We start from the raw sequence: 11127 nt of genomic DNA on the forward strand, positions 1-11127 counted from the left end.
CCGGCCGCGCTCGGACGGCGCTCGCCGGCGGCGGAGCGGTCCCAGCATGTCGGCAGCCGTGGCGTGCCTGGACTACTTCGCCGCCGAGTGCCTGGTGTCCATGTCCGCGGGCGCCGTGGTGCACCACCGAGCGCCGGACCCCGAGGGCGCGGGGACCGCCGCGGGCTCGGAGGTGGGTGGCAGCGAGTCCGCGCTGCCGGATCCCGGGCCCCCGGAGCCGGCGTCGGATCTCCCGCTTCTCCACGTCCCCGCCCCAAGCCCCGAAACGGGCGGCGCCGCGCCCCACCTGCTGGCTGCGAGCGTTTTGGCTGATTTGCGCGCCTGCGCCCGGGAGGGCTGCGGGGGGCCCTCGGGGGATGCCCTGTGTGCCTCGTCTGCCTCCTCCCACCCGACCCGGGGCTTCAGCCCCACTCGGGGCCCAGAGCCCGCTCCAGCCTTCGGCGACGACGCGGTCTTCGAGCTGGAGAGTTCCTTCGAAGCACCCGAGGTTCCAAGCGCACCTGCAGCCCGGGGGTCGCCCGCAGCCACTGGCGGGGATTCCAGAGGGCGCGGTGGGGCCCCAAGGGAGGGCCCCGCCCCCGCCAAGGCTCCGACGACCCGGAGGAGGCCGGTGACACCCGCAGCCAAGCGACATCAATGCCCCTTCCCGGGCTGCAACAAAGCCTATTACAAGTCGTCGCACCTCAAGTCCCACCAGCGCACCCACACGGGCGAGCGCCCATTCTCCTGCGACTGGCTCGACTGCGACAAGAAGTTTACGCGCTCCGACGAGCTTGCCCGCCACTACCGGACCCACACCGGCGAAAAGCGCTTCTCCTGCCCCCTCTGCCCCAAGCAGTTCTCCCGGAGCGATCATTTGACCAAGCACGCCCGCCGTCACCCATCCTATCACCCCGACATGATCGAGTACCGGGGGCGACGCCGCACCCCCCGTGTCGACCCGCCACCCACCGCTGAGGCCGAAAGTTCTGGTTCCGGCTCCGGCTCTGCCCAGGCGCGCAGCCTAACTTCCTGCTTGTAGGACAGTCGTTGCTGTCTGTCGTCCCCCTCAAGGACGACTTCCCCCGCGTGATTGTCCCTGCTTTCTCCCTGCTCATCCCCTTTTACAGAGTATTTAGACTAAGGCACAGACTGCGGTCCTCCACCCTGAGGGTGGGTCCAGGCCGGCAACATCGGACTCTGGGGAGGGACTGGGAGCCAGAATGTAACGGGAATTCCTGCAACACAAGGATCATCCTACAAGGAGAGGTTGCTGGCCAGACAACCCCCTGGGAACTAACTGGTGAGAAAGGATGAACTCTGGTACTCTCCAAGGTACTGAAGATTTAAAGATTTGTGTAACTGGAATTTTCACGTGCCTGGGGAGCTCCCAGTCTCAAAGGACTCCAGAGTTGCACCCACCACCAGGGCGGACCATGGAGAGGGTATCAGGGGTGGCAGTCTTGGAAATGTCCAGGACTGGGATGGTGAGAGGCCTTTGGAAACAGAAATGCTTTCTATTTCTGTAAACAGCAATGTTTACTAATTTATTTTTTAGTATCTTTTAAACAAAGATGCCAGATGGATGGGAGGCTTATGTCCTCTGCTTCCCCAGTTGCCCCAGCTTTCTCTGCTAGGAGATACTATGTAGCTGTATGGCTGAGAGATGTTTCTTGTGTCTGGGGAGTGGTGTGAGTCTGGTTGCAGGTCCCCATAGCAGGATTTGGTCCCCAGCACTTGCGTCGTAGCCTCCCTCTCCATTTGAGGTCCTCTTGGAGGATAGTAATCTCCTGGCTAACTCTCGTGGTGAGATTGGTTTAACAATTTGGAAACAGCCATAAAGGCACCAGAAAGAAAAGGATGGCCCAGACTAGTTCCCCCTTTCACTCAGATGGCAAACTTAATCAACTTGTGGGTGGTGGAGCATGGGGTGGTAGTGGGGGTACAGATAACATGGGCTTTGGGGGGCAGTTCAAGAGGTAGGGGGTGGGGTGGTGTGGGGATGGGGAGGTGTGGCAAACAGATCCAAAACAAGACCTTTCAGAATCATTGCTAACACACAGGGAAACAGAGGCCCGTGGTTCTAGCTGCCCCCCTCCCAAGTAATCTCAGCGATAGTAAGTTTTGTTCATTTCTTAGTGGCTAACTAGGGGTTTACTTCTTTTAAGGTCTGTGTATTTTTGTTTTTGCTACAGGTGGGTTGGTGAGTGTGAGAGAGGAAGGTGAGAGACTGATTTTTTTTTAATAGCTGTTGTCCTGGGTTTAGGGAAGAAGAATCAAGGTGGTAGCTAATATCAAATAGGCAAATCCTTCTCTTGCTGTAAGTTCCTTAGAGCTCCATGAAGGAATCAGGCAGTAATGATATTTGTTTTATTTTTTCTATCTACCTATTTATTTATTTATGTTATGCAGTTCTGGCATTTAATCTTAGGGTATTGCACTTGATAGGCAAGTGCTTTACCACTTAAGCTATGCTCATAGGTATTCACATAGGTTTTTGATTTTTGTCCCAGGGCCAGCCTTCAATCACAATCATCCTACCTCTGCTTCCCATATAGTTTTGATTACAGTGTGTACCACCAGATCCAGCTTGTTTTACAGGGCTCATGGTTTCCTGATATGCGCTAAGTGGGGTAGGTGAGGATTGTCCTGGGGTTACATATAGGGAGAATAGACCTTCAAGAGTAGAGGTGATTACTGGTGACAGGGAGAATTTTCCTTTTGCTGTTTCCTCAGGTGGAGCTGTTTCCTCAGGGCACTGTGAAGGCTATGATTTTTTGCTTTTCCCCCTTCACTAGAAAATCTGCCTTTGGGTAAGTGGACCAAAAAGGTGGTGGGGAAGAAGCTATCTAGAACAAATTTTTGGTGTTTTTTTTTTTTTAGGATAACCAGCCAGAAAGTTCTTGGGGAGTAGTTATTAGTGAAGTGCCTTGGAAGGAGGTGGTTTGGTTTTGTTTTTGCTCAGTCGTGGTGCTTGAACTCTGGGGCTGAGCACTGTCTCTCCACTCTTCAGCACAAGGCTAGTACTCTAACACTTGAGCCACAGCACCACTTCCGGCTTTTTCTGCTTATGTGGTGCTGAGGAATTGAACCCAGGGCCTCATGCATGCAAGGCAAGCACTCTACCACTGACCCACCTTCCCAGCTCCTTTAAAAAAAAAATCAGTCATGGGGCTTGAGCTCAGAGCCTGGGTGCTGTCCATGAGTTCTTTTGTTCAAGGCTAGTAATCTACCACGTTGAACCACAGCACCACTTCCAGTTTTCTGGTAGTTAATTGGAGATAAGAATCTGATGGACTTTCTTGCCCTGGAGGGCTTCAACCCACTACATTCAGATCTCAGGCTCCTAAGGCTCCTAAGTAGGTAGGATTACAGGTGTGAGCCACTGGCTCCCAGCTGAAAAGAGTTTGTTGTTTTTCTTTTCTTTTCTTTTTTCCAAATTCTTTATTGTGATTAAGTGATTACATAATTTCCCAAATTTCACAGTATTGTGGGATAGTGATGCTTAGTTAAAGTCGCAAACACATTTTAACTTTCATGGGGCAAATTGTCTATCATGGTTTGTTGTTTTTCTTTTTCTTTTTTTTTTTTTTGTGCTAGTCCTGGAGCTTGAACTCAGGACCAGGGTGCTGTCCCTGAGCTTTTGTGCTCAAGGCTGGTGCTCTACTACTTGAGACACAGCTCCCCATCTGGCTTTTCAGTGATTAATTGGAGGTAAGTCTCATGGACTTTCTTGCCCTGGCTGGTTTCAACCCATGATCTTCAGATCTCAGCCTCCTGAGTAGCTAGAATTATAGGCATAAGCCACTGGCATTTGGCCTATTGTTGGTTTGTTTATTGTTTTTGGGTTTTGTTGTTGTTAATCAGTTGGAACTCAGTGAGTAACTATATCTGGGGAGTTGGTTTGGCTCAGCCTGGATCTCTGGGTCCTTACTTTACCACTTTCATCCTAAGATTTGATATAGCAACGATCCAAGACCAGATTCTATTAGTAGAAGTCTAACTGATATCTGGGTTGAAAGCTGGGAACAAATCACAGGTCAGGCCTCAGATGGGAGAGATGAAGAGCACAGGGTTTGTTACCATACTCCACAGGATATGGTGACAAGACTGTCATTTGTCCCTATTTCCCTGTTCTTCTTCAAGCAGGGGACCTTACTGGGAGTCACATTTCATACTATCTCTAGCTCTTACTTCTTCCATAAGGAAAAATTGTGAGGGAGGAGGGTCATTGTACACACACACACACACACACACACACACACACACACACCATTCACTTTCTACTCCTCCCTGGATTTAGTGTGTATGCACTACACTCAGATCCTGCTTTCAGATGATAAGCACACCTGCTGAGTGGGACCCAGGTCTACTTTCCAGAGTACCACTGTCTCTCATACTTGTGAGGCAATGATGCCCCATACTGCTCTCCAGGTAAGTGCTCCTTTGCATATTTTCCTTCGGTGGGTCATTCTAAAACCAGGAATTGGGAGGGATTGAAGAGACAAGGAAGTTCACTTTTGGTCATGATACAGTTTCATTAGCAAAGTACTGATATTTTGATTTTTATTAATCTGATTCCTGTATCTATTTATTGCTTATTTAGTTGAGAACATGGAGAGGAAAAGAGATATGATACAAATATCTCCCTTAAACCCTAACATTTTTTAATGTCCATTGGATGTTAAAGCTTGAGGAATCAAGCTCTCTATCTGGATTTAAGAAGCAAAATAAGATGTGTGCAGATGGGAAGTCTGGTGATTTGAGGGCTGTAGTGACCCTAAGCCTCAGTTCTTTGGGTTTTTCAAGTCCAACAGCTTATTAGCTGTCTGTAAGCCACTATTTTTGAGGCACTGGTCGGGGGCCTTTGTAAAAGCAGGCTTCTAGACCACCATGACTGATTAAGATTCACATAGATACAGCAGAGACAGGCTTGCTACAGGAAGGGCTGTTAGGCCATTGAATAGGTAATTGTATTCTGTTCTTATTCTCAGCCACTATATCAGGTATAGATTTTAGGGTGAAATGGCATAAGTTTCCAGTATATTTATGAACACAAGTTTATCTGGGAGTGTGACTCACATAAAATAGAGCACTTGCTTAGCAAGCACAAGGTTCTGAGTTCAAACTTCACTACTGCTAAGAAACAAATTTGAGAGATTTTTAGCTCTCAAATTGTGCTAGAGACTTTCATATAGTATTTGATAAATTTTACCCAATTTGATTCCCCTTTATCTGGATTTAAATTGTATCTTTTTTATAGGGCCAGGGAGAGACTGATAGAGGGAAGTCCACGTTTTTTAATTTCATATAGGGTATTTCATGTGTACATCTGTTTTTGTCTTTAGTTGGTGCTAGTTTTGTTGTTATGTAAGCCCTGAGTGTGGAATTTCCAGGCTTCACTGAAATTCCCTGTGTGTTCACTCACAGAGGAAATGGTGGGGTCTATCATAAATATATAAAGAGAATGGAAGTATTTGTTATTTTGGGTTTTGAGGAAGAAAAACAAAATGCTATTCTAATCCCAAGTCAAAAAAGATACTTAAAGAGGATTGTGCCAGACATTAGTGGCTCACATTTGTAATCCTAGTTATTCAGAAGGATGAGATCTGAGGATCATGGTTCAAAGCCAGCCTTGGCATGAAAGTCTAGGAGACTATTATCTCCAACTAACCATTACCCCCTCCCCCACACACACAGAGCTGAAAGTGAAAATGTGGCTCAAGTGGTAGAGTGCTAGCCTTGAGTAAAAGAGCTCAGGGACAGTGCCCAGGGTCTGAGTTCAAGCCCCAGGACTAGAACAAAAAACAAACAAACAAAGATTTGTGTTGGATCCTCCTCTCTCCTAGGAATAAGCTTTATTCAGGAAATTGATATATTCAATATATATTTGAAACAGAGACATTTGCTTCAAGTATATATCTAAATCTATATTTTAGATCTTAAAGTTAAAAGAAAAGCAGACCTGGTGTAGGTGGTTCTTACTTATAATCCTAGCTATTCAGGAGGCTGAGTTCTGAATATTATGGTGTGAAGGCAGCCTGCACAGAAGAGTCTATGAGACTTTATCTCCAATTAACTAGCAAAAAGCTGGACTAGGGGCATGGCTCAAATGGTAGGGGGCCAATCATGAGCAAAAAATCCAAGTGAGAACATGAGGCACTGAGTTCAAGACTCAGTACCAGCACAGAGAGAGACAGAGACAGAGACAGTGAGAGGAAAGCAAGAGAATTGTGATAGCGGTTACACTGGAAAAAAAAAATTTCTTCAGAAAGGACAGTGTTACTAAATGACAGTACTAGTGATATGAAAGGAAAACTAAGCAAGACTTGGAGATCATGAATCTTAAAGATAGGATGATAAAAGGGGGTTGCCTGCTAGGCATTGATGGTTCGTGCCTAGAATTCTAGCCTCTCAAGAGGTTGAGATCTGAGGACCATGTCTTGAAGCCAGCCCAGGCAGCAAAGTCCTTGAGACTCTTATCTCCAGTTAATCACAGAAAAAGCTAGAAGTGGCACTGTGTTGAAGGGGTAGAGTGCTAGCCTTGAGCAGAAGGGGCTCAAGGACAACGCCAGGTCCAGAGTTCAAGCCACAGGACTGGCAAAAAGAAAAAAAAGACAAACAAGAGGATGGCTTTTAGTCTTTGTTAAGTTACCAGAACCAAATGGAAAGAAATGTAACAGAAGAATGGAAGCAAGTTTCCATGGGAAAAAATTGAGGCACAACCTACCTGAAGTTACAGAGAAAAAAATAAGGGACATCCCTTCAGCCCTGAGACAGGTATACTAAATGGTTACACAGAATGCAGGTGATACCAGGTGTGTGGTGGCTCAAGCGTATAATTCCAGCCACTTGAGAGATAGAGATGGGGGACTGAGGCTCAAGGCTAACCTGGACCCCCCTCCCCAAAAAGCTCAATACTCTATCTAGACCAATGGCTGAGTATGGAGACATCACCTGTCATCCTAGCAAGTCACGAAGCACAAGTAGGAATACTGTTGTCTAGAATATAAAGCAAGACTCTAATAGACACAGAAGAATTGGTAGGATGGTTCAAATAGTAGAGCACCTGCCTAGCAAGTGTGAGGGCATGAGTTCAAAGCTAATACTACGATGATGATGATGATGATGATGATGATGATGATGATGATGATGGTGGTGGTGGTGGTGGTGGTGGTGGTGGTGGTGGTGGTAGTCAGGATGTTGACAGTAGTTCAAACATATTGCAATTGTTAGTAAGAACAGAGAGATAACTTGGAAAATATTCCTTATATAAGAAATAATTAGAGGAAAAAAATCAAATTAATTGAACTAAGGGAGAAAAAAAGGGCATGATCATCTCAATAGTTTCGAAAATAAGTATTTGTTAAAACTGAAACACCAATTTGTGATATAAGTTTAAAACACTTACTAAACTAGTACCAATAGTTAATTTCTGAAATTGATGAGTATATTACAGCCAGGTACTGGTGGCTTGTGCCTGTCATCCTAGCTACTCAGGAAGTGGAGATCTGAGGATCTGGATTCAAAGTCAGCTTGGGCCTAAAAGTCCCTGTGAGACTCTTATCTCCAATTAACCACCCAAAAACTGGAAGTGGAGCTGTGGCTCAAAGTGCTAGACACTAGCCTTAAGCAAAATAACTTAAGGACAGTGCCCAGGCTCTGAGTTCAAGCCCCACAACTAACCAAAAAAAAAAAAAAAGGAGTGTATACCAAAAAGCCTACTGTAAACATTAAACATAAATATCGAAAGATTGCAAGAATTCCTGTTGACTATATGCTAAGATAGATACACTCCAAGCAGGTATTGACATCAAAATACAACCAAAGTATTCACTAAAATATCATACTAAATATACTTTGGAAAATTTCAAAGCAAGAGTATCTCAGATTAAAAAAGAGAAAAGTAGCCGGTGCTGGTGGCCTAGACCTGTAATCCAAGCTACTCAGGAGGCTGAGATCTGAGGATCATGGTTCAAAGCCAGCCCAGGCAGGAAAGTCTGGGAGACTCTTATCACCAATAAATCACTCAGAAAGTTGGAAATGGTGCTGTGCTCAAGTGGTAGAGTGCTAACCTTAAGCTGAAAGCTCAGGGACAATGCCCAGACCCAGAGTTCAAGCCCATGACCTACAGAGAGGGGGGTGAGGGGGAGGAGAGGAGAAAGAGGGAGGGAAGGAGGGAGGGAGGGAGAGAGAGAGAGAGAGAGAGAGAGAAGTTCCAAAAAAAGAAAGAAAGATTAATAGTAAGCGAATTAAGCCTTTTATCCTAGAAGAAAAGGAAAGCAAATAAATGAAAAGGAAATAGACAAAGAGTTGCTAAGCACCATGTGCCCTCAGCTGGGAAGATATTGGTCCCAAAGGAGCAAAAATTGGTTCTTAAAGAGGTGCACAGGGGCTGGGAAGGTGGCTCAGTGGTAGAGCGCTTGCCTTGCATGCATGAGGTCCTGGGTTCAATTCCTCAGCACCACATAAGCAAAATAAAAAAGCCGGAAGTGGCGCTGTGGCTCAAGTGGTAGAGTGCTAGCCTTGAGCTAAAGAGCTGAGGGACAAGCGCCCAGGCCCCGAGTTCAGGTCCCATGACTGGCCAAAAAAAAAAAAGGTGCACAGGTGAAGGGGCAGGACCTTAGATATCACAATGCCTATAGTTTCCAAAATTGTGTATTATGTAAGTAGTTTACACTTTACATATAGATTAAGATTTCATATAGGCAGAGCTAGGAGTGATTAGAGACAAAAATCTAAAAATCCTAAAAGGTTGATAATAAAAAAATGTTGGAAATATTGTTATGGAGAAAAGCAGAAATTGGTGAGACAAGACAAAATTAGAGGAATGAGCAAATCACTTTTTCAAGCCTGGTAAAATAACTTTATTTGACAAAGAGAAATTTTTTAAAAAGAGATGCCACAAAGAAGCTATTGGAAATTAAAAGGACCATCACATCCTATTATACATGAGCAATTTTTTTATTTCAAAGACTAATACAAATTTATATCTATATATGTGTAGGCAAGTTCTGCAAACTTTTAGCAATCAGATTACTTCTTATAAATACAAAGAATAGAAAAAATAAAAAATTAATTTATTTTATGTAGTTAAATTAATCATGATATCAAAACAAGGCATATAAAAGTAAAATGATGCACCCATTTAATCTCTCTCTATATAGATACAAAAACTCTAAGTAAATCATTGGAAATTTCAATCCAACTATGAATAAAAAATATATTATGTTCTGGGCTAGAAAGGTATCTCAGTGGTAAAGTGCTTGCCTTGCATGCATGGGTTCGATTCCTCAGCACCACATAAGCAGAAAAATCTGGAAGTAGTGCTGTGACACAAGTGGTAGGGCTCTAGCCTTGAGCTGAAGAGCTGAGGGACAGCGCCCAGGCCCAGAGTTCAGGCCCCACGACTGGAAAAAAAATACACTATATGTACTTTTATACATTATGTATGCAACATGTAAAATTTGTCAGAAATGTTAGATTAATTCAATAGTAGAGATCTATCAGTATAATTTCCTACATAGGTTGAATAAAAAAGCAATCAGTTATTTTTGTATGCTAGCAATCATCAATCAAATATTAATATTAATCAAAAGGTTATTAGACTATTTCCATATAGGTAGCAACAAACAACACAAAGAACATATAAACACAAAGCAACATATAAACACAAAGCAACATATAAAATAACAAAGTATATGTAAGCAAATAACACAGAGCAACATATAAACAAATAGCACAAAGAACCTTTATAGAGAAGACTATAACTTTTACTAGATGGCAAAAGAAGATATAGTAATGGATTAAAAATCATATATTGCTGGAGGGCAAAAGTCAATATTGACAAGATATCAATCCTTCCCTCAAATTAATCTGTTTGGAGTCAGGCACTGGTGGCTCTGGTTTATAATCCTGGCTGCTCAGGAGGCTGAATTCTGAGACTCACAGTTCAATGCCAACTCAGGCAGACAAAACATTGAGATTCTCACCTCTAGTTAGCCAGCAAAAAGCTGGAAGTGAAGGAATAGCTCCAGTGGTAAAGTTCTAGTCATGAGTGGAAAAAGCCAAGTGAGAACATAAGGCCCTGAAATCAAACCCCAGTACTGGCCCCAAAGGCAAAACAAAGTAACCCAAACAAATTAATCTGCATGGTTGATGGATTTCTAAACAAAATCCAAAAATAATTTTATAGGGATTTTTAACAGAAATATTACAAAAGAACATAGCAGAAAGGAAGGGAAAATTGTCTTAGCAAATATCAAAATGCTAACAGAGTGGTTTTGTATAGGATGATAGAATTGAAGAAAGAGTTCAGAAACAGGATTTTGAATAGAAGTCCTGGGGAACAAAGGCTTTTACTGGAAAAAGAAAAACTATCAACTGTAGGCATGAATTGAGTGGTAGAGCACCAGCTGGGAGTGAAAACTCAGGAGGCCTTGAGTTTAAGGTCTGGTATCACCACACACACACACACACACACACACACACACACACACACACACACACACACATCCTAACCACATTATTTTACTTAGTTATACCTTTCAAAAAATTCTAAATGGTAAATCCCTAAACACTTTTAAGCTATAAAATATATTAGTCAAAAATACTGGTAAGTGGGGTACCGGTAGCTCATGCCTATAATCCTAGCTACTCAGGAGGCCGAGTTCTGAGAATCACGGTTCAAAGCCAGTCTGGGCAGTAAAATCCATATAACTCGTATAAACAACAAGAAAACCAGAAGTGGCGCTGTGGCTCAAGTGGTAGAGCGCTCGCCTTGAGCTGAAGAGTGCAGAGACAGTGCCCAGGCCCAGAGTTCAAGCCCCACAACCTGTGTGTGTGTGTGTGTGTGTGTGTGTGTGTGTGTGTGTGTGTGTGTGTGTGTGTGTGTGCGCGCGCACGTGTGTGTTACTGGGGTTTGAACTCAGGGCCACATCCTTGTTAGGCAAGGGCTCTGCTGCTTGATCTATGCTTCTATCCTGTTTTCTCTTGGTGTCTTTGGAGGTAGGGTCTTTCCTTTGCCCAGGTGACTTAGGCTATAATCCTCCTACTTGTAGTTCAACCACATGCCACTGCCCCCAGCCATTGTGTTTCCCAGACACAGTGACAGCACACCCAGCCATTGCTTAAGATGGGGTCTTGTGG

At 44.3% G+C, this 11127-nt stretch overlaps 2 protein-coding genes across 2 annotated transcripts in view; both read left to right on the plus strand.

Moving 5' to 3' along the window:
* Positions 1–46: 46 nt before the first annotated feature.
* Klf14 (Kruppel-like factor 14) lies at positions 47–1021 on the plus strand. The gene has a single exon (XM_013036411.1). The coding sequence runs from the start codon at positions 47–49 to the stop codon at positions 1019–1021; it is 975 nt and encodes a 324-aa protein (XP_012891865.1).
* Positions 1022–1292: 271 nt separating this feature from the next.
* Positions 1293–11127, plus strand: part of Tsga13 (testis specific, 13) — a 47124-nt gene continuing 37289 nt past the window's right edge. The window contains exons 1-2 of the mRNA XM_013036412.1: positions 1293–1466; positions 2175–2182. Of these exons, the coding sequence (XP_012891866.1) occupies positions 1293–1466; positions 2175–2182 (182 nt within the window). The remainder of the gene's footprint in view (positions 1467–2174; positions 2183–11127) is intronic.

This window comes from Dipodomys ordii, unplaced genomic scaffold (genome assembly GCF_000151885.1).
Source record: "Dipodomys ordii isolate 6190 unplaced genomic scaffold, Dord_2.0 Scaffold285, whole genome shotgun sequence".
In the NCBI taxonomy this organism is placed as follows: domain Eukaryota; kingdom Metazoa; phylum Chordata; class Mammalia; order Rodentia; family Heteromyidae; genus Dipodomys; species Dipodomys ordii.